Here is a 23,326-nt window from a genome sequence, read left to right as displayed (position 1 = left end):
AAATTCTTTTATTTCATGAAAATACACCGCTTGCAACCAAAGTTATGGCCTCCAGAAAATGATTACGGAAAATTTCTTAAGTCTTAAAAATATTAAGTATCCGCTTTCCTCTTTGGATGTTTCCGAAATTTTGTGAGGGACTTTAGTAAAATTTGTTATAAATTCAAAGATAACATGATTTTCTTCCTAAATCAAGTTATTTCATTAAAATATACCAGTTATTGAGAAAGTTATGGCCTCTAGAAGGAGACAACACAAAACGATTTGAATACCACATAATTTGAGTAGCTGCCTAATTTCCCCGATATATCCGATATTTTCCCAGTAACGTCTGCAATGTATGATGGGAATTTAAAGCTTATAATATCTTCTTTCCAAATCAGGTTATTTCATGGAAATATGCCAGCTAATAAAAAAGTTATAGCCAACAGAAAAGGACGCGAAAAACATACCAAATTGAGGAAAATTAAGTAATCTGCTTAATTTTTCCAAAACCTTCATCATTTTCTTAGCAAAACCTAGGAAACTTTTTAGTAATTGAAAGTCGACATATTTTTCTTTCCAAATCAAGTTGCTCCATGAAAATATTCCGCTTACAATGAAAGTTTTGGCCTCTAGAAAGTGATTACGAACAATTTCTTAAGTCTTTAAAATATTAAGTAGTCGCTTTCTTCTTCGAATATTTTCGAATTTTTGTGAGTGACTTCAGTAAAATTTGTTATGAATTCAAAGATAGCATGTTTTTCTTTCCACGCAAGTTATTTCATTAGAATATATCAGTTATGAAGAAAGTTATGACCTTCAGAAGAAGATAGCACAAAAACTACTTAAATACTACGACTTTGAGTAGCTGCCTCATTTTCTCGATATATCCGATATTTTGACAGCGACATCTGTAATATTTCACATCAGTTTAAAGCTCTCATTATCTTCTTTCCAATTCTGGCTATTTCATTAAAATACATCAGTTATTGAGAAAGTTATGACCTTCAGAAGAAGGCAACACAAAAACTATTTGAATACCACGAATTTGAGTAGCTGTTAATTTTTCCGACATATCCGATATTTTCCCAGCGACATCTGCAATAGTTCATATTAATTTAAAGCTCACAATATCTTCTTTCCAATTCAAGTTATTTCTTATATATACACTGGCTAATAAAAAAAGTTATGCTCAATAGAAATAGACCCTCAAAAAATACCAAAAAGTTAAAAAACTGATGAAGTTGGCTTTTTTCCCGATATGTCCGGATTTTAGTTAGTAAACCCTAGGAAACCTTTACAAGGTTTCAAGTTAACATATTCTTCTTTCTAAATCCTTTTATTTCATGAAAATAACCCGGCTAATAAAAAAGTTACGCCCAATAGAAGTAGACGCGCAAAAAATACCAAATAGTTAAAAAAACTGAAGAAGTTGCCTATTTTTCCGATATCTCCAGACTTTTGTTAGCAAACCCTAGGAAACCTTTACAAGGTGTAAAGTTAACATATTCTTCTTTCCAAATCAAGTTATTTTATAAATATATATCGGCTAATAAAAAAGTTCTGTCGAATTATATAATATACATTTAAGAATCGTATTTTCTATTATCTAACTCAAGTTAGATCATGTCAAATGTCAAATAAAAAATTTTATAAAGGAAATATTTTTCTTTTCATATTTTCATAGAACACGAATCCAGCCCCTGGATCATTTCATATTTTCCAGGGGCTGCATTCCTGTTCTATGAAAATGTGAAATGAAAAATATTACCTTTACAAAATTTTTAATTTGCCATTTCTTTGATTTTACTAAAAGTTTTCATTTTTTAGACTTTTTTGTAACTGTCTCTAAAAAATTCGAATGTCATAATAAAAAAATAAGAGATTGTATACATTTGGTTAATTTGAGGTGTGCCCAGACCCCTTGTTATCACATGATTTTCCAATCACACCGTGTGAGCATGCCTTATGACAGATGCCGTTAATTTGTTCAAGTTGGCAATTCCCTTAAGTGGCCTGGCCACAGGTCAACGTAAGGGAAGTTATTCATTAAAATCGTGATTTTTTTAGACTTTTTTGTAATTGTCTCTCAAAAATTCGAATGTCATAATAAAACATAAGATATTGTATACATTTGGTTAATTTGAGGTGTGCCCAGACCCCTTTTATTACATGGTCTTCCAATCACACCATGTGAGCATGCCTTATGACAGATGCCGTTAATTTGTTCAAGTTGGCAATTCCCTTAAGTGGCCTGGCCATAGATCAACTTAAGGGAAGTTATTCATTAAAACCGAGATTTTTTAGACTTTTTCTCAAAAATTCGAATGTCATAATAAAACATAATCAAGTTTATAATAGAAAAAATGAAGAATTACATAGGTATGAGTGAGAGTGATAGATTCCGTGTAGTTTATGGTTTTGTGCAAATGCCTTTTGCGGGTGTATGTGTGAGGGAATGTGTACATATATAGGTGTGTGTGTGTGTGTGTTTTATCTTAAACAACAACAATTAAAACGTAAACGTTTGATTTTTTTCTTTTTTGTGTAAATACAGAAAAAAAAAACCAAAACAAATAGATAAGTAAAGACTAAAACCATGTTTGGAGTCCAAATTAGAAAAAAAAAATAAAACGAACAGACTCAAAATTTAATGTCTAAAAAAGTATGGACTATAAAAACTGCTTATACCATCATAGTTGGTCTCAATCGGCGACAAGGTAAAGTCCAAACGTTGAGCCACATTTTTGTCGTTCGTTACATGAATCTGTTGCGGTGCACTGGCCTGGTAGCTGCAATGAGATCAAAACAAAAAGAAACGCAGACAAGTTTCCCCGCACACAAAACGAAAGGAGAAACAAGTTTAATTCATTCGATTAGTATTCATGGTTTTTGTTTCGCAAAATAATCGATACATATAAGGAAATTATCACAACAACCACTACCACCACCACCATCACAAATCTTGGATATCTTACCCGAAAGCCAATGCTTGGATGTTATAGATTCCTGGTGTCAACAGACGCCAGTATTCGCCGCGCCGTGTCGTACGTATGGGCTTCTCCTCCAAACCGGAAACCACAATTGTTGCATCATGTATGGGATAACCGTTGACATCTTTAACCACACCTTTCACTCCGATATGGGCCAATTTGAGGAGTTGCAACAGACTTTGTTTGTTGCGTTGCCATTCGCCGGGCAACGTCTTGGCGGGTGGATATTTGCAGCAGGACAGCTCAATGGTTAGTTCGAAACAATTGCTAAAGGCATAATTGAAATCTTGCATGCCACCGTTCAACTCATACCAATGGGCACCATTGGTAACGCCATCCGTAAAAGTGTCATTGCAATTGTTACCCTTGCGCATAATCGGATGATTGTTGGCATAGGTGTGGGCCATTAGCTTAAAGACCCGGTCGTCGGGGGTCAAACTATCTTCGCAGCATTCGTGATGGGCCCTGCAAGGAAGAGTGAAGGAAAGAAAAATGAAATTATTTTGCCTTTAACAATGAGTAATCGGTTCTAATTCAAAACTGTAACCGGTTCCAAAAGGGACGATAATGAGCTAACAAAAACCTTATTCTAATTCGAATTTTATTCTTTAGTTTAATATATATTAAAATTGACATATTTGCCAAAAACCGGTTCCATTGAACCGGTAATCGTTTGTAATTTACCGGTTTTAGAAGCAAAATAGTGGGGTAGAAAGTAACCTAGAATCATAAACTAAGTTAAAAATCCATTAAACCTCTTATAATAACCTTTAATCGGTTCAATGGAACCGATTACTTAATTTTTAACTCGAGTAACCGGTAACAAAATTACTAAAAACTTCATAAAAATGTCCAAGAACTTTTTTCAGCTGTTGATATACACCGCACTGCCATTTTATGACGATAATCAGTAGCATGAAACCGATTACTAAGTTTTTAACTCAAGTAACCGGTACCAAAATTGCCAATATACGATTCTAAAAGAACCGTAGTTGTTGGGTATTTGCTTTCGGGTACCCATGACTTTTAAAGTAGTCGATGTTATATCCTGAAATTACTCGAGGATGAAAGAAAAACAGTTGGTCTTTAAATTTATATACCCTATAACCATGTATCTAAAGAAAAATCGGAGATATTGCAATGAATTTAAGAATCCCAAAATATTTCTATTTTTAGAAAACTACGAGTAACCATATTGTAGACAGCATAACTTCCTGAGTAATCGGCATATACACATGAAATAAATTGATATTGAACGAGTAATATCTGGGCTTTAAACGTGGTTACATATTTCCAATATATCTGGGTAAATTCCTGAGTTATGGCAAAAGGTTTAAAAATCAAAAAATTTTCTATGTTTACAAAATTTTGAGTAACCATGTTCTCGATAGCGTAACTTCCTGAGTAATCGGTATACAAACATGAAATAAATTGATATTAAACGAGTAATATCTGGGCTTTAAATGCGGTTACATATTTCCAATATATCTGGGTAAATTCCTCAGTTATGGTAAAAAGCGTAAAAATTCAAAATTTGTCAATCTTTAAAAATTTTTGAGTAACCATGTTCTCTATAGCATAACTTCCTGAGTAATCGGTATATACTCAAGAAATACATTGATTTTGAAGAGCAGTATCTGGCCTTTAAATTGATATGCATAACTCCAGTATATCTGAACAAATTCCTGAGTTATAGTAAAAAGTTCACATTCTCTCACAATTTCCCAATGTTGAAATTTCTTGCGCAACACCCTTTCTGAGGTCATAACTTCTATAGTAATCGGTATTTTTCAGAAAGTAACCCGATTTTGAAGGATTAAAATGTAATCTTAAAAGTTTCTCATGTTTTGTATTTATATCTTATTCAATACTAAAAACTTGTCCAAAAGAAAAACAATACCCAATATTTTCCAGTTTTAAATATTTTGTAAGTGATTGTTTTCTGAGGTCCCTAACTTCGGAAATAATCATTGTATATTCATAAAGTTTCTCGATTCTGAATAAGGACATCTTAACTTAAAATAAATGTTAACTTTTGGCGACAATTCCTGTCATATGCTGAAAATCGTCTAAGAAAGATAAAATTGTGTATTTTGGCACTTGAAGAAATTCTTCTGCACTCATTTTCTGTCGTCCATATCTTTTTAGGTATTCGGTCTATCGACATGAAATAAATGCTTGGTCCCAAGTTATATCTTGCCCTTATCGATTTTGATATTAACTATATTAATACCTCTCACATTATGTGTATTTTTCCTAAAAAAGAAATTGACAACCCATTTTCCTAACTTTTCATAATTTTGAAATGTAGGATGTTGAATTGCCAATTTATCTTCCATGTTATCGTTTTTATTAATCGATCTTTTTAAATTTAGATAATAATAATCATGTTCATGCCTACTTACAATGAATTGTCGTATGGATAGCTGGCTACCACAGCACCGCCATGGAAATTGGCCGACAAAACAAATGGTTTATTCAATACCCATTCAATGATGGCTGCAGTTTCCGGTTGGCGATTCAGCGATTTTTGTTGTATTTGTTGTTGGGAATCCAAGCGATCAGGAAAATCACGATTTAAATCAACACCAGCGGCATTGGTGCGACCAATATAATGGGGCAAAGATTCACAATTACCTTCCTGGAAAGACAAAACAGACAAAGGATATTAATAATCATGAAAGAGAATTTAGGAGGAAATTGAAATTGTTAACTAAATTTTATTAATTGTTCCGGGGAATTTTTAAAATCCCCCAAAATAGTTGAAGCGTATAAAAATTTTTGCATTGTCATTTAAACAAATTAGCACTTTAAAGTTCAGAGTACGTACTCCAATATTGCTTGTCAATTTTTTTTTCTTCAAAATTAAGAGCAAGGCTTCAGCTACAAACAATTAGCAACGATATTAAATTTTTATAAAAAACAAAAACATCAACAACAACAATACAATCTAAACAATCAGAATTGTGATGAAGAACAAACTCAATTATTGTTTTGGCGTTTTTTTTTTTTGTTAAAAGATTATTTGTTAAACAGAAAACTTGTCTCGGCATTACATGCCAGTGAAATCTTAAAAGCCGCCAATGCTAAAAACCAGCAGAGGCTCCCTCTTGAAACGACCTTCATTTGAAATTATGGTCACGATTTGTGTTATTGTCACATTTTCTTTGTTGTTTATTAATTTATGATGGGAATTTTGTAGGTAAATTGGAAATTTGACACAGTTTTTGTATTCGAAACCGTTAAGGTTAAACTATTTAGCACGTTTGATTGAGATTCGACCATAGAAATGGGGATTCAATGATCAGGGTTTAAATGAACCAAAGTGCTTATGAACATGGTTATACCTATGTTATTTGGTAAGTTATATCAACAAATTTACACAAATTAAAAGAGTTCTTGTATGGCTTATTAAAGGCCAAAATAAGTTAGAAGATTGAGTAAGCTCGAGGCTTATAGAAAAAGATATAGGAACAACTACTCATCAAAAATACTCGCGACATATTTTGCACTATTTGTAAATTTAGGACTATATCGCGGACATTGAGTAGGTTATATCAACAAATTTGCACTCATTAAAAGAGTTCTGGTTAATTTTTTTTCAAAATTAAGAGGTTTCAAAGCGATGTACAGACTACATCCAACGCTACGATTCATTGAGCATCATTACTCAAAATTTAATAAATTGCAATACCAGCAATCTTTTGACGATATATCTGGTGCACGGACATTAGTATTAACAAATTTGAAATATGTTTAACATAAGTCATTCCTTTTTCAAAATCACACCTTTTTAGAGAAATCTACCGAACACCAAAAAAGTTATGGCTCCAACAAATTGCTTGCATAAAAATTCTACAAAAATTACAAATTTGGGTACTTAGAAACTGTTGGTTATGACTTCAGTATTTTATCAGTGATATCGGTATATCGAGGTATCAATTTGAAGCTAGGACTGTCTTCTATCAAAATTATGTTATGTTGTGGTAGTTTATAAGTTTTACCGATATCTCCGGAATATTGTCAGCTACATAATAATTTTTACCATTAATTTAAAAGGTCAAACATTACTCTTTCACAAATATCTCATTTCATCCAAATACGCCAACTAGTTTAGAAATTATGCCCTAATGGATTTGATAACGAAATAAATGTTAAACATTTAAAAACTTGAGCACCTGTCTACTTTTTGTGATATCTCTGGTATTTTAAGAGCTACATTTTTAGAATCTTCTACACTTTGTAGGGTAGGGATTGTACTTTTAATATCCTGTAATTTCATAAAGTACCTAAAACAAATTTGAAGGTTATGATCCCAAGAAAATGTTTACGAAAAAATCAATAAAGTTGTAAAATTTGGGTACTTTCGAATTTTCGTGATATCTCTGGTATGTTAACAGTTATATAAAGAAAAATAGGCGGCGTTGGTACAATAAAATGCTCCGCTTTAAAAATCAAGAAACTTTATTTCAATATATCGACTGCTTGAAAAGTTATGGCCTTATGAATGTGTATACGGAAAAATGTTACACTAACCAAAAAGTCGGACGCTTGCACACTTTTGAAAATATCTCTGGTATTTTATAAGCCACATCAATATTAATTACAATAATTTGAAGGTAGGAAGATTTTTCGTCTGTAATTAATTTATTTGGGTAGGTTATCATGTCAATTTCCAAAGTTATGGGCATAGGAATAGATTACGAAAGAGAATAAGAATTATTTAAAAATTTCGGACCCTGTGTTGTCTTGGCGATATCTCTGCCATTTGGGCAGCTACATCGACAATTTTTACTTTCATTTAAACTGCGAAGGTTCTTCTTTTGAATTCGAACTAGTTTTTCTGTAGTCCATATGGCATTTAGAAAGTTATAGCCCAAAAAAGAAACTGCGCAAAAAATTAAAGAATTTTCCAAAGTTCTGAAACTTGCATATTTTCTGCGATATTCCTCGTATTTGCGTAGCTACATCGACCTAACTTTCTTTAGGTTAAAGATGAGACAATCTACTTTGAAGGAGAATGGTATTTAATAATATTCCATAAAGTATTTGCGAAGTTATTGTCCCCAGAACGTCATTTTAAAATATTGAGAAAATTTGGACACTTTAGTATTTCCTATCTCATTTTTGGTATTTGATGAAATATGTGGGTGTAATTCATTTTTATTTAAAGATTAAGAAACCTTTTTACAAGCTCCGAAAAATTTGTTTAGACATGCAGTTTACTTTAGAAGTTACGCTCCGAAGAACTTGCCTACTGGGGAATATTGTTAAATGCCCAAGTTGGGAGATTTTTGTGCTCTCGTCGATATCTTTGGAATTTTTTCGGCTAGGCCTACAAAATTCAGTTTTAAATACAATACGGGTTATTTTCTTTCAATGAAATCCAAATTTTTTGGAAATTAAATAGGAACTTTACAAGTCATGCCTCCTTGAAAGAGGTTACTTAAAACTCCTTACAAAACGCACAAATTTAGGACTCCAAGTTTTGGGCGATATTTTGGTCATCCAATCGGGGATTTTTCCATCAATTGTCTTAGGTTAAATAGTAATAGGATATACTTTTTAGTTTCCATAATTATCTGATTGTCGGAAAGCTAAAATTAGTTCCTAGTTACATTCGCCAATAAATCCTCTTACTCAAAATGAGAAAAACAAATAGTCATAACCCTGACAAGCAAATAACTTGTAATACGCCTAATAGCCATCAATGTTATTCGAATTTACAATGGATATTAAAATGAATAGCTTAAAATCCCATTCATTGTTAATTTAATTCCCATAACGAAATAAAAAAGTAGGCAATAACAAAAAAAAATAAAATCTCAAATCAAAACTTAAGACCTGTAATAATCCACAAGACATTGGATTAACATAACGCACAGTAGCCAAATAAAATTTGAATATATAATTTTCAGATTTGAATTTTAAGCCTTATTTATGTTTATTTTTGTTTTTGGAAAGAAAATTGACACACACCCAATATGCATAAATGTGTCAACATAGTCTGTTTTGGTTTGTTGACATTTTTTGATTATTCTTGTTAATTTTTTTGGGGAGATAATTAAAACATGTTACCCAACTGACACTTCAAAAACTCCCACTCACTGCTTGTCGCATGACTTGTTATTAAATTATGCATAATTAGGGATTATTTGTTTGACAGCCAATGCGTTTCAGAAGTAAATAAGGGGGTTCACACGTCACAGCATACCAAAACGAAGTCGGTTCACAAAAGTGAATATGCATTGATCAAGCAGACTGGCCACAAGGCGGTAACTTCCTTTTAGCAGGCATGCGTTTCACAAGTAAGCAAGGGGGTTCACACACCCCACCATACCAAAACTAAGCCAGTTCACACAAGTGAATATGCATTGATCAAGCCGACTGGCCAAATCTTCATTCATTTCAAAGTTATTCCCTTTAGAATGTTCTTAGAAAACAAGTCTCCCAAAGTTGAATATTACGGAGTATGTGTTGTTCGTATTTTGGAGATAACTTTGTTATTTGTTTGGCTATATCTTTATATTTTGTATTTATTTGTTGCTTAGACATCCTTCTTTCGAAATCAGTTGACTTAGTTAAAATACAAAGCTATTTTAAAAATATATGGCCTCTGAAAATCAGAAACGCAAAAAATTTAAAAAGAGAAAACATTTTTTCTCTTGCAGATTTTTGGCGATATCTCTGTTATTTGTTCGGATACTTATACATATTTTATATCTAGCTAATGCTTATACCTTCTGCTTTCAAAAGCAAAGTTATTTTATTACAACATCTCAATTGCTATTAAAGTTATGGCCCCTAGGACATGCTTACGGAAAAAATCTGCCAAATTTAGAAATTTCGACAAGTGCGTCGTTTCGGCTATATCTTGGGTTGTTCTTTGGTTATCTAAATATATCTTACATCAGTGTAAAGGTATGACACCTGTCTTTCAGAATCCGTTAATATGACATCGGTACATAGTCTTCTTGAAAAGTTATGGTCTCGATAAAACGATAACGCAAAAAAAAATTCCAACTTCAAAATTTTTTCATTTGTCGATTTTTGCCGATAGCCGTGGTATTTCTTCCGGTACATCAATAAAATATACATTCAATTAAAGCTTAAATCCTCTGCTTCTAAAATTGAAACAAATTTTATGGCACAAACTTTATTGATTTTAAAGTTATGGCCTCTAGAATACGCTTACGAAAAAAATCTGCCAAATTTACAAATTTCGACAGACTTGATGTTTTGGCTATAACTTAAGTATTTGTTAGATTATATTAACATATCTTACATCAGTGTAAAGCTATGACACTCTTCTTTCGAAATCTGTAAACATGGAACCGTTACATAGTCTTCTTAAAAAGTTATGGTCTCAATAAAACGATAACGCAAAAAAATTGCAAATTTCAAAATTTTGTCATTTGTCCATTTTTGCCGCTGGCTGTGGTATTTATTCCGGTACATTAATATAATAAACATTATATTAAAGCTTAAATCCTCTGCTTTCAAAATTGAAACAAATTTTATGGCGAAAAATCTATAGATTTCAAAGTTATGGCCTCTAGAATGCGCTTACGGAAAGAATCTACCAAATTTAGAAATTTCGACAGATTTGATGTTTCGGATATGCCTTAGATATTTGTTAGATTATATTAACATATCTTACATCAGTGTAAAGCTATGACACTCTTCGTTCGAAATCTGTAAACATGGAATCGTTACATAGTCTTCTTAAAAACTTATGGTCTCGATATAACAAAAACGCAAAAAAATTGTAAATTTCAGAATTTTGTCATTTGTCAATATTTGCCGCTAGCTGTGGTATTTCTTCTGGTACATCAATAAAATATACATTCAATTAAAGCTTAAATCCTCTGCTTCCAAAATTTAAATAAATTTTATGCCGAAAATTCTATAGGTTTTAAAGTTATGACCTCTGGAAAGCTCTTACAGAAAAAGTATGCTAAATTTAAAGATTTCTGCATATGTATTGTTTTAAAGATAACTTTGGTATTTGTCTGGTTATATGCAAATATTTTATATCGCTTTGTAGCTTAGACTTTGTGCTTTCAAAATCTGCCAATGCAATCAATATATAAGTTCCTTTCAAAAGATTATGGCCTCTGACACACAATAACGCAAAATATGTAACAGGTTTGCTCATTTTTTGCGCTTGTCGATTTTTGGCGATATCTCTGTTAATTGCTTGGCTATTTCTACATATCTTGCATCAAATTAAAGCTTATGACATCTGCTTTCGAAAAAAAAAATCACGGAACTTTTTTAAAAGTTATAGCCTTTAAAAAAAGCTTAAGAAGAAAATGTCTCAAATTTGAAAATGAATTTTATTGATATAAGGGTGAGATAAAAAAAACTGCAAACCAACTTCAGACTGTTGTCATTTCTAAGCCACTTGTCCAACAGCTGTTAAAATCATTCCAGTGACAGCTCACTATATTGTTTACAAGCCTACCAAAGGATTTTGGTGAGAATTTTCCAGAAAAAAAGTTATTCGTGATGGATTTTAAGCTTGATAGTGGATTTCTTTATATTTGGCTGGAAAACCACAAGTGAAATTCCAAAAAGTGCAAGAACTTACACCGCAACAGAAAGAAAATAGACTCAAAAGAGCTGAAGAGTTGCTTCGCTTGGCCGAAAGTGGTGAACTGCCGAATTTGGTTTTCTCCGATGAGAAAACATTCGTTGTCCAGCAGTTGGCAAACAAACAAAAATGATCGTGTTTACTTGCCAAAGAGGTCAGCCGAAAATGTGCACCTTCCGATGGCCACCAGAACTCAAGCGCCGGCCATGGTGATGGTGGTGTGGGCCGCCATAACGCCGATGGTCGCTCTCCGCTCGTTTTAATCGACCGTGGCATCAGAATAAATGCCGAATATTATGGCGAAAATATTCTGGAGGGTGTATTAAAGTTTTGGGCACACACATTTTGGCCGCTGACCTTGGACATTCCAACAGGACTCAGCACGCGCCACCCAAGAATGGTTACAAAATGAGGTTCCTCGCTTCATTCCCAGCACACAATGGCCACCAAAATCTCCAGATACCAATCTGTTGGACTATTGTGTCTGGAGTATTTTGGAAAGCAAGGATGGCGCACTAAGAAACACCAAAGTGTCCATCACCTCAAGCAAGCGCTTCGCCGGGAATGGGTCAAAATACCGCAGAGCAACATTCGGGCAGTGTGTGACGGTTTCGTTGGCAATTTTAAGGCCATAATTCTTGCCAAAGGCGACCAATCCTTACAAATCTAAACTTATTCTAAAATTTGATGCTATTTCCGACATTCTCTGCTTTCATTCAATAAAATTTAAAAAAAAATGTAAAAATTATGGCGTTTGACTTTGTTGCAGTTTTTTTATCTCACCCTGTACAACGTGAGTTATATCCATCCAATTTATGTTTCATACTATTCTTTTCTAATCCCTGAAAATCTACCCTCTCAGCTTTCCCATTCCACCATTCTACATCTGCATCCCTACAAAAAATTATCGAAAAAACCCCCAAATGTCAATGTGTCACCATTTGAGTGACTGAGAGAGAGAGGGAGATGTACCCAAGCATTTTCCATTGTTTTGAGCCAAACTAATTATATGACAACAAAAACAACAACAATAACACATGTTCAATTATTATATTACAACACAACAACAACAAGACAATAATTTACTTTAATTTATTTTAATGCCAATTTCAAATGCATGGCTTGGTCTGGTTAACTGACAAGTTAGAAATGCCATCTCCGCTCCCCCTGCTCTCCCCGAGTCCAACATATGATCGAAGTCGGGCTATAAAATAAACAAGGTAAGTAGGGATAGGTTTTTGTTTTCAAAACAAAATGTTTTTTTTTTTTTTTTTTTTTTTAATTTAAATGCAAATTCTAGATCAGGGATGCCAACTGCTCCGATGTAAAAATTCGCTACAGATAATTTTTTCATCTACGAGTGGATGAAGCGCATATTTAATTGGCTTAAGTCATCGGCTGGCTTCTTGGTAGATGAACAAAGGAGTTTTAGGTTGACTTAATTCGATTTTGACTCTAGGCTCCTTTTTTTGATTTCCGAAGAAGCCAGCCAGATAAGCGCTTTATGTATTCCCATCTTCCATATAAAGTTTCTTTACAAGGCCTATATAAGGTTGGTCAAAGTACATTATTGAGAATGGATATTTAAATTTATCTTAAACAGCCAAAGTCGCTACTGTAGCGATTATTTATTTTTATGCGTCAAAAATCACCGAAAGTAGCGGTAAAACCACCAAGTTGGCATCCCTGATTGACACGTTGTTTTGTTTTTAAAAGATCTCTCTCCAACTGTCCCCATCTCTCTCAGACGCAGAGAAACGAATTCTCATTGTTTGGTAATGAATTTGTTGAAATATAAACGGTAAAATTTCCAAAGAGAGAGAAAGAGAAAACGGAGATTAGATCATGAAGATAGAATGAAATGGGGAAAAACAATGGGATTTTTTTCAATGGGAAAGTATTGTCACCTGTCAGGTAGTTAAAAAATATAGAATAAAAAAAAACAATTGTTCAAATACATTTGAAATGGAGTATGTCTTTGATGTCTATGACTGGAAATTGTTTGGTAATGAAACAGCAACATTTCATGGATTTAAAATAGATTTTTTACAATTTTCCCCCAAGAAAATTGACGACTTTTGAAAACATTTTCTAGAAACTCGTACATTTATGTTTTTTTTCTTTCGGAAAAAATATGAAGATTTTCAAGGATTTTATGAGAAATCGTGGGTATGGGTTTTCAAGGAGTGCTTTGAGAAAGTTATGGATTTTCAGAGATTTTTCCCAAAAAAACCTAAAATAGTTCGAAAACCTGGTACATTTTCAAGAATTTTCGGGAAAAATATGAAGATTTTCAAGGATTTTATTAGAAATCGTGTAGATTTTTAATCATTTTTTCGAATAGTCTTGGGGTTTCAAGTAGTTCTTTGAGAAAGTTATGGATTTTCATAGATTTTTCCAAAAAAAAAAAAAAAAAAACTGAATTTGTTCAAGAAACTCGAACATTTTCAAGGATATTATATTTTATTAATATTTTCAAGAATTTTTTTGAGAAAACCAGCATGAAGATTTTCAAGGATTCTATAGTGGATTTTCAAGAGTTATACCTAAAAACTCGTTGGTTTCAAGGATTTTTTTCAGTAGTATTTTGGGAAACTCAAAACACTCGAACAAATGTTTCGAAAAACTCCCAGATTTTTAATGTTTTTTCCTCCAAATTCTTGAGTTTTCAACTATTTTTCGGGTAAACTCATGGTTTCCAGGGATTTTCCGAGGAACTATTGGATTTTCAACAATTTAATGGATTTTCAATAATTTTTCCCAAGAACTGGTAATTTTTTCAAAAACTTTTTAAAGGAACTTTCAAGTTATCAAGTATTTTTCCGATAAACTCAACGATTTTTAATAATTTTTCGAAAAAATTGAAGATTTTTAATATTTTTCCCTCGAAATGAATTGAATTTTCACTGAAATTTCCGAGAAGATCTTACATTTTCAAGGAGTTTTTAGAGAAAAATGATCGATTTTCATGAAAATTCAGAAAAAACAGTCAATATTTATGGACTTTCCCGAGAAGGAGATTTTTAACAACATTTCGAGAAAACTTTAAATTTACAAGGATTTTTCCCGGGAGGTCACGGAATATTCAATAACTTTTCAAAAAAAATATTAGACTTTCAAGATTTTTTCATCTTTATAATTTAAAAAAAATTTAATCGGTAATGAATTAAAAAGAAACAAATCAGTGAAAGGAACCATAGGAACTAGTTGCTCACTACATTTGGGAATTTAAATAAAGGAAATAAAATGTCAAGGTAAATTTTGTAATGCAATACACCTAACTTTAACGAGGTATAAAAATAAAAATTTGGAAATAAATTTAATTCGAAATCAAAATTTTTGAAAAAAAAATCTTTTAAATGTAAAAAATTAAAATCTCCTCCTTCGAAATATACGTACAATTTGTGTTCTTCCCTTAAGAAGTTTCATGGTCTATAGCACACCTAATTTTTTCTCTTTGTCATTGTTTTTTTATTTGATTTTTGCTTGCTCAAAAGAGAACGACACAAAATTGCTTCAAGCAAACTCGCCCAATGTTAATCTGGACTTATTCACTAATTAAATGTTCAAATGTTCTGAGACTAGGTGTAAACTCACCTGGTTCAAAAGAGACTAACGGGATTTGTTTTCAGCCATTTTCGTTTTTCACCATTTCCTTATTCAGTTCTTACATTTTTATATATTTATTGTTATTTATCTCTCTCTCTCTCTCTTCTACAAACCGAGACTTGCCGCAAGCAAACTTGCCTAATGTAACTGTGAACCATGTTCAAGTTGCGAATATTCACAAGTAACGACCTTTACAATTCAATTCAATGTTATTGAAAAAAAGAAACAAAAGAGAAATAAACAAACAAAATCTCCACTGAAACCAAAAAACTTTTAAGAATATTTTACACACACACAAACTATAATTTAATATTTACATTTAATTTTTATTTATTTTTTGTGACATTTTGATTTTATTTTCGGTTTTTCTTTAATTTTTTTGTCATTTGATACGGTCACCTAATAACCTGTAAAGGTGATATTAACAGTTCATTGATCCATATTTTGTGCGTACACAAAAGTTGAACGCTTATTTTTCGCTTGAAATCGAAAATTTTGTAAATATTGTTTTTGTTGTTGTTGGGCAAAAATCAATGTCAAACATAAAACAACGTCACAAACGTGTATGCCATATTTAAAAAGCAAATAAGCGTTGGCCTAACTAACCATTTGGATCCAATAATTTTTGAAGGAATTCCATTTGGTTTCATTTGTTTTTGCTTTAGTTTTTTCAACAATTTCCAGTTAAAACACGTTCCATGCTAAATCTTTTCCTCTATTCAAAACCGAAAAGCTATCAAAAAAATTAAAAAAAAAAAATGTCCAATGAGTTAAATAATTTCACCATAAAACGCTTTTGGCCTTATAATTGATTTTTTTCGGCTTTGTTTCGTTGTTGTTTTTTTTTTCAGTTATCCCGCATTGTAGAGCGTTTTATGTTTTCGTGTGTGCTCTGAAATTATTTAACATTTAATTGTGTCTTTGACTTGCATGCCAAAATTCAGCCGAAAACCGAAATGAAAGTCACGTTATCCGGCTACCAAATTTTGATGGTGACAACAACCAATTTAAATGAAATGTCCATAAAATAAAGAAAAAGAAGAAGAGAAGAGATAAGTTTTGCTGGATTTATGGCGCACCGTTAAAGATTTATGTAGTCCTTGGCAAGTGTTAAATATCAAAGTAGCAAGTTTTGAAATATATTTATATAAATATGTTTATAAATGTGGACCGAGAATCCGGAGCATGCAACATTTCTGGAAATTATGAAAAACAGCAACTCGCATTTACACAAGAATGGTGTTAAAATAAGACAAAAAAAATGAACAAATGCCAAGCAGCTGAGTTGTGTTGTTCCCAAATGAACTAGTTCAAAGAAACAAATACCTGAATGGAACCTTTGGAACTAGTTCTAATAATGCGCATGGAAATTGAGGAAACAGAAAATGACAAATGCAATGAAAAACAAAAATGGACCAAAAAACACGAGGATGCAACATTTCTGAAAAAAAAGATGGAAAAAGCGACTCACATTCACACAGTAGTGAAGTTAAACGAAAAAATTAACAAGTGTCAAGCAGCTGAGTTGTGTTGTCCCCAAATGAACTAGTTCAAAGAAACAAATACGTGAATGGAACTATTTGGAGCTAGTTCTAACAATGCGCATGGAAATTGAAGAAAATGAAAATGGCAAATGCAAGAAAAACAAAACTTGCCTAAAAACAAATCGCCTGGTGTAAGTCAGAATTTTTACTAGACAAGTTTTCTGGCCCCAATTCTTTGTTTGTAGGAGGATGGGTATATGGAAAATATGGGAAATAAAATTCTGGTACTGCAATTCCTTCTGCGTTTTTATAATACAAAAATATAAATAAAAATGCCAGAAAAGGTTATAATAAAAAAGAGAATTTCTAAAAATAATTGCCTTGTATAAATGCAAGAGGCAAGTTCAAAAGAGAACAATAAAAATTTGCCGCGTGTAAATTCGCCTAGTATAAATCAGGAAAAGAAAGGTAAAATAGCAGCTAAGTCGAACTGTTTATACCCTCCACCATTCGAAAGGAACTTGAAAAATGTCAAAAAAAATACGTCTAAAAATACCGCTCAAATGAAAACCTTCATATGGGAGCTATACGAAGACGTGGTGCTGGATAAGTAATTTTTCTTGTCATAGGCTGTAGTAACGGTTCCGAACTTGAAATGCGAAATTTGACACGGATCCGGTGAATAATGATGCTAATATCATCAAAATACCGAATAAAGGGAGGTACGGGTGTATGGGGGCTATACTAAGATGTGGACCTGCATAGACAATTTTCCGTCGCAGGTTGTAGTATCCATTGCGAACTTCAAATACGAAATTTGACTCAGTTCTGATGAACAAGGTCTCGAATATCCTGGAAATACCGAATACCTCGGAGTGACGTTATATGGATGCTATACTAAAACGTAGAGTTCAGGGGGTAAAGTACTCAGAGAGGAACTCCTTGTGTAGAATTTCAGACTATTCCATTGAAAACTATGACTAAAATTATCAAAATACCGAATGTCGGGAGGTATAGTTATATGTGGGGATGTACGATATCGCGGACCTATATAGAAATTTCTTTTTCGGGGGTAAATTACTCACGGAAAATTCCTTGTGTAGAATTTCAGACAATTCCATTGAAAAATGTGGTTTAAATTATCAAAATACCGAATATCGAGGGTACCATTATATGGCATATTTTTTTAAATCTTATTGGTTTTTCAGTGAGTAAATACTAAGAAACAATAATTTAATTCATTTGTTTAGGTTTTATATTTGCAAAGGAAACACAAATAAATGTGAGAATACATAAAACGCTTTTTGACTGGCTTAAGTCATCGGCTGGCTTCGCCTTCAAAAAAAAAAAAAAAAAAACAAAGGAGCGCAGGGCCAAAATCGAACTAACACTGCCTTTACACGGTGGCATTTTTATCAATTCTCTTTTAAAATTTCTGCGTAAATCTTCGCGCCTTTACACGGTGGCATTTTATTATATTAGTGCTTGGCATTCTTTCTGACATTTTATTTTATTCTGTATTTCGTATAGATCTGTATTGTTGTGCTAATTGTTTGTAATAGATATTTATAAAGAAGTGATTTAAAATTAAATGTGTGAATCTAAAGAAGAAATTATGGAAAAAGTTATTGTCGATCTTGTCCACATATTTATTAAAATTATTAACTTTTATTTTAACTTTCTTTTTTTTTACTTTTTAAAACTTCCAATTAATTTTCAAATGTCAAAATCATAAAAATTTCGAAAGAAGCAAAAAGAGAAATGCAAAGAAAATGGCATGTACCCCTGTGCGGTGGTTTATCGTGCCATTTTTTCTTCTATCCTTGTTTCTCTACACCTTTTACCAACAAAAAAATGGCATGGTTGAAAAATGCCACCGTGTAAAGGCAGTGTAAGTCAACCTAAAACTACTTTGTTCCCATGGTAGAAGAATATAGGTAGACGCATCGACACAGCTGCTGGGACAATGAAATGTCAAACCAATTTTAGAATGGGAAAATGTTGAATGAAAATTTGATTAAATTTGTAAAAAATGTTGGAAAAGGCAAATTATAATAACCTCCGAATGACGTCGTATAAGAAAACATACAAAAATTTACTTATATTTGAAAAAAAAAAACATTAAATTTTTTTGACATATCAATGTTCCCAAACGTTGATGCATCTACCTGTATTCTTCTACCATGTTTGTTCGCCTAAGAAGCCTTAACAGCAATTATCAAACCTAAAAGCAACAGTCAGTATTGTCAAAGCAATCTCTACAAATTACATGGTCTGTAGCACACTTCATTTTTTCACTCCTTATCGTTTTCCATTTACTCACTGAGAACCAACATTTTCAATGGTTATTATTTTTTGCTGCTTAGCTTTATTTAAGCCAAAATTATCTCATATTTCCCAGGGGGAACACAATTAACAACAACAAACAAGTTGGAAAATAACAACCCAATTAAAATATTACACAAATTTCTTGCAAAAATATAAAAAAACACAAATTCCTCACGTAACTCAATGTGTGAGAGAGCGGTTGAGCTGAGAGACGTTAGAATGACAGCAAAGCCGCCAGTGGTCATCTGTTGCAGAAATTAACACGGAACACAATTATAAAAGAAATAACTTGTGAAAAAGTATTGATGTGTGGACCCAATAAAATATTTAACAAAAAAACAATCCGGCAGCCGTTAAGAAAATACATATGTACATAATTTAATGAAATCAAATTAACACCTCACCTCATTTTTCTGTGTGTGTGAGGGAGAGAGAGAGAGACAGGGAATGCCCATAATGCACTGACCTTTCGTTATCAATTGTGGAATTTACAAGCAAAGGGATAATGTGTAAAATAAAAAAAAAATAATTCTATGGAAAATTCTGTGAAAAACTATCAACAACAAGCAACAGTTGAGGAAATTTAATAAATAAATACATACATAATTTCCACCCATTTGCCCATCAATGAAAAAGCAAAAAATAACAAAAAAAAACCGCCAACACATCACCTAATATACGTGTGAGAGGAAGAGCGAGAGAGAGGAGAGAGTGGGACACGAAAGAAGTTAGAAGGCAGTAACTTTGAAAGCAGCTGTTATCATTTGCAAAACAAACGAAAACAGACAAATTTTCAATGGGAATTTGTGAGGAAGAGGGCAAGTAAAAATCCCAATCCCAGGGAATCTGTAGCAGCAGCAGTTAAGAAAATTAAATACAAAATATTTACATAAATATGATCAATAATTAATAAAATAAAATCAATGTGTCAAAAGAACCGCCAAAAACTAATTTCTTCTAAATTCTTCTTCCAACAATGAAAGGAATGAAATATTTTAATGGAATTTGTGAAAAAAAAAAAACAGTTTTGTGAAAGATATTAAGCCCATAAATTTAATAAAAGAAAATTAAGTTGTCAATAAACCCGCCAAAACATTAACTCATCTAATGAGAGAGAAGGGGAAATCAAATCAAACCTCCACCACTCACCACATCTGAGTAGTACGTGTGAAGGGGCAAAGAACAACAAAAATGAAGTGAACAGCTGCTGCCATTTCAACAAATGGAAAAATTCAGGCCTAATTTCAATGTAAAGCCGATTAAAATTTTTTCATATTTGAAAATGCGTGTGTTATGTGAAAATTACCTGTGACCTTTCAAAACCATCCGGATTCATGGTTGGCATCAAATAAATATCCGTTGTGTTCACCAATTCGGCAACATCGAAATTCGTTTGATAGTTATACAGCAGATACTGGGCCAAATAGACCAACATCTGGCGGCCAATTGTTTCGTCACCATGCATATTGCCAATGTATTTGACCATGGGTGTCAGCAGATTACGTTGACGCATATTCCTGCCAATGCGTAGCAATACCAAAGATCTTCCCTCCAAACTGCGACCAATTGTTTCGACCTGGGCATTTTCTGGAAATTGTTTGGCCAAACGAGCAAATAGATCCTCAATATCACCCTGTGAGGCATAGTAGGGTTGCTGGAGAAAACTTTCATCTTCTTTAATAATATAACCTTGACATAAACTTGGTATGCCAATAATCACAACAACAAGAAAACAGCATAATGCAAATGAATAACGAAGAAGATGATGATGACGACGACGAGACGTCGTCGTCGTGGATGACGCCGAATGTAGGTGTCTCGTTGAATTGAATGTCAACATTGTGTGGCTTTGTGGAGTGCTGCTTCTTCTTGTTTTTTTTTCGTGTTCCTTTTTGCCAAGTATTGCAAAAACCCTCTAGTATGGGGGAGCGAGAGAGAGCACGAGTGAGAGAAAGTGCGTATTTGGGGGAGAGTAACAGCTGTTACACTTGTGTGATATTTGTGTGGGTGGTTTGACGTGTTTCAACTGGGGTTTACGTCGTCTACTAATCTTGTTGTTGTTGCTGTGTTTGTTGTGAGTTATTAATATTCCTTATCGCCGTTAGAAGGCAATTCACAATAGAGGGTTTTATTGGGTGGCATGAACCCCCTCTCTATTTAATTTTGTGATGGGAGTGTGGCGAGTTTTGTTCGAAAATTGTTGCTTTATTTTTCTATGTCGTCGCTGACGTTTATCTTCTCGTTTCCTTAATCCTTATCGAATGTGTGCGTGGGTGGCAAATTGTATAGATACTTGCTGTTGTTATTGTTGTAAATTTCTGATTAATTTCTTATAGAATTTCCAGGAATTTAATGGATACACTTTCTCTGCAGGTTTTGTATTTTTTATTTTTTTAAAGACGAAGTTATTTTTTTTAAACGGAACAACGTTTACATTTAAAATAAATAAATCTTTGGTATACTTAAAACGCAAGTCTTTAATTATTTTCTTATTTTGTTGTTTTTTTTGTCTGTTAACCTTACGGAAGTCTTTTTGTTGGATAGATAGGTAGATATACGGATGTGTTTGGAATTCTGGAATTCTTAGCTGTTGATTATGCTACAAATGTTTCACTTTGGCATGAGTTAACAAACAACCAAATTAACAATTTTATGTTAATTTAATAGACACGAGTGGGATTTTAGATGAACTTTTATTTCGAAGGAGTTTTATTTTTTTTCTACTTTTTCCTTAATGTTCTGCTTCTTCTTCGTTGCGTTTCACTTGCTCGATTGTTATTCACGCTCTACACGTCTAGAATAGCAAAGTTTTTTTTTGTTCGCTTCACACATTGACCTGTGTTTTATTTAGAGCTTGTGGTGAGCTGCTACTGCTGCCTGCTCTATTGATTTTAGCCGCTGCTAAATTTAAGTTTTTTGTTTCAAACTAGCTGCCTATCCGTATCCGCGTTAACTTGCTGCTACTACTCTCAGGCCTAAGTACAAATAACTGACTGATGAATGGGAATACAACATCAGAGCCATTTAACGGTGGGATTTTTGTTCATAACATTGGCTGGTTGGTTGGTCGATTCGTTAGGTTGACAGCCAGACCGACATGCTTAGTAAGTCTGTATTCCATAACTTTTAATAACAGCTCCAAAAACAAACAACAACAACAACAACGGCAGCAGCAAAAGAATGCAGGCGCATTGTAAGGTTTTGTTTGTCATTTGTTTGCAAGAGAATCCCAGAGAATTTGAGATAGGGAGAGCGAGTGTTTGCAAAATATTGTGAGAGCGCATTTGTTTTGACAGGGGTAGCTAATGGCAATGTTGCCACATCAAATGGGACTATTAGACAAATTTGGGGATAATTTCATTACAATTGGAAATTGGATTTTTAATTAAAGAATAAATGAATAATAGAATAATAAATATAGAATAAGTAATAATAAATTATAGAATGGAATTTTATGGCAAATGTAAAAGAGAGTAAACTTCTTCACAAGAGCACGAAAATAGAGTAACTTTTTAAATATTTGGCAGAAATTGATATTAAATAGATAAATAAAAGAATAATAAATAAAAAGAATTTTTTAAAAATGCCTCACACTTGTTAATTCAACATCGTCTAGATCAAAAAGACCATCAGAAAGACCTCAGGAGCAGATGCGTTATATAAAACAAGAAAAAACCCCGAGTTCGACTTTTCGATACCGCAAGTCTATTAATAGATTTATTGAATTTTGACTTCCGTTGACCTTATACTAGAGTATTTTGCCGAAATAAGAAGGTCTTAGGTCTATTGTAAAAGTTATGGCATCAAAAAACAACGAAATATTTTTTACTTGTGATAATTTAAAGGTGAGAATGCAAAGAAAGCATTTTTACAGGTTTAAATCATGGGCTGGCTCCTCCGTAAAAGAAACAAGTAAAAAAATATTAAGTTCTTCCGGGCCAAATTTTAATACCCTTCACCTTAGGCTAAAGGAAACATTAGAACCCATTATGACCCACAAATACCAATTTTTAGACATATTCATGGGAAAATGTGCCAAAAATAATCAAAATACCGATGTTTCCCCAAAGGAGCTAGAACCCATTAATACCCACAAATACTAATTTTTAGACAAATCAGTGAAAAAATGTAGCAAAAAACCATTAAAAATACCTAATATCGGGAGGTACGAGCAACAAATATCAATTTTTAGACAAATCCGTGAAAAAATGTGGCAAAAACCATTAAAAAATACCTAATATCGGGAGGTATCGTTATATGGGGTACCTTCAATATCTCGCCACACGAACTAGGACCCGTTATGACCTACAAATACCAATTTTCCGACAAATCCG

General features: G+C 32.8%; 1 protein-coding gene across 2 annotated transcripts in view; it reads right to left on the bottom strand.

The window, feature by feature from the left end:
* Positions 1–23,326, bottom strand: part of LOC101900836 (carboxypeptidase D) — a 75,237-nt gene that overhangs the window by 20,398 nt on the left and 31,513 nt on the right. The window contains exons 1-4 of one of the 2 annotated variants that reach the window (XM_059124378.1): positions 20,299–22,277; positions 5,381–5,616; positions 2,961–3,440; positions 2,674–2,774 (exon numbers count right to left, since the gene is read on the bottom strand). In XM_059124378.1, the coding sequence (XP_058980361.1) occupies positions 2,674–2,774; positions 2,961–3,440; positions 5,381–5,616; positions 20,299–20,832 (1,351 nt within the window). In that variant the 5' untranslated portion in view covers positions 20,833–22,277. Of the gene's footprint in view, positions 1–2,673; positions 2,775–2,960; positions 3,441–5,380; positions 5,617–20,298; positions 22,278–23,326 lie in introns of those variants that run through there. The other variant, XM_059124377.1, reaches the window with a different exon arrangement.

This window comes from Musca domestica, unplaced genomic scaffold (genome assembly GCF_030504385.1).
Source record: "Musca domestica strain aabys unplaced genomic scaffold, Musca_domestica.polishedcontigs.V.1.1 286, whole genome shotgun sequence".
Classification (NCBI taxonomy): domain Eukaryota; kingdom Metazoa; phylum Arthropoda; class Insecta; order Diptera; family Muscidae; genus Musca; species Musca domestica.
Note: the sequence above shows the minus strand (reverse complement) of the source record. Positions and strands in the feature narration are given on the sequence as shown.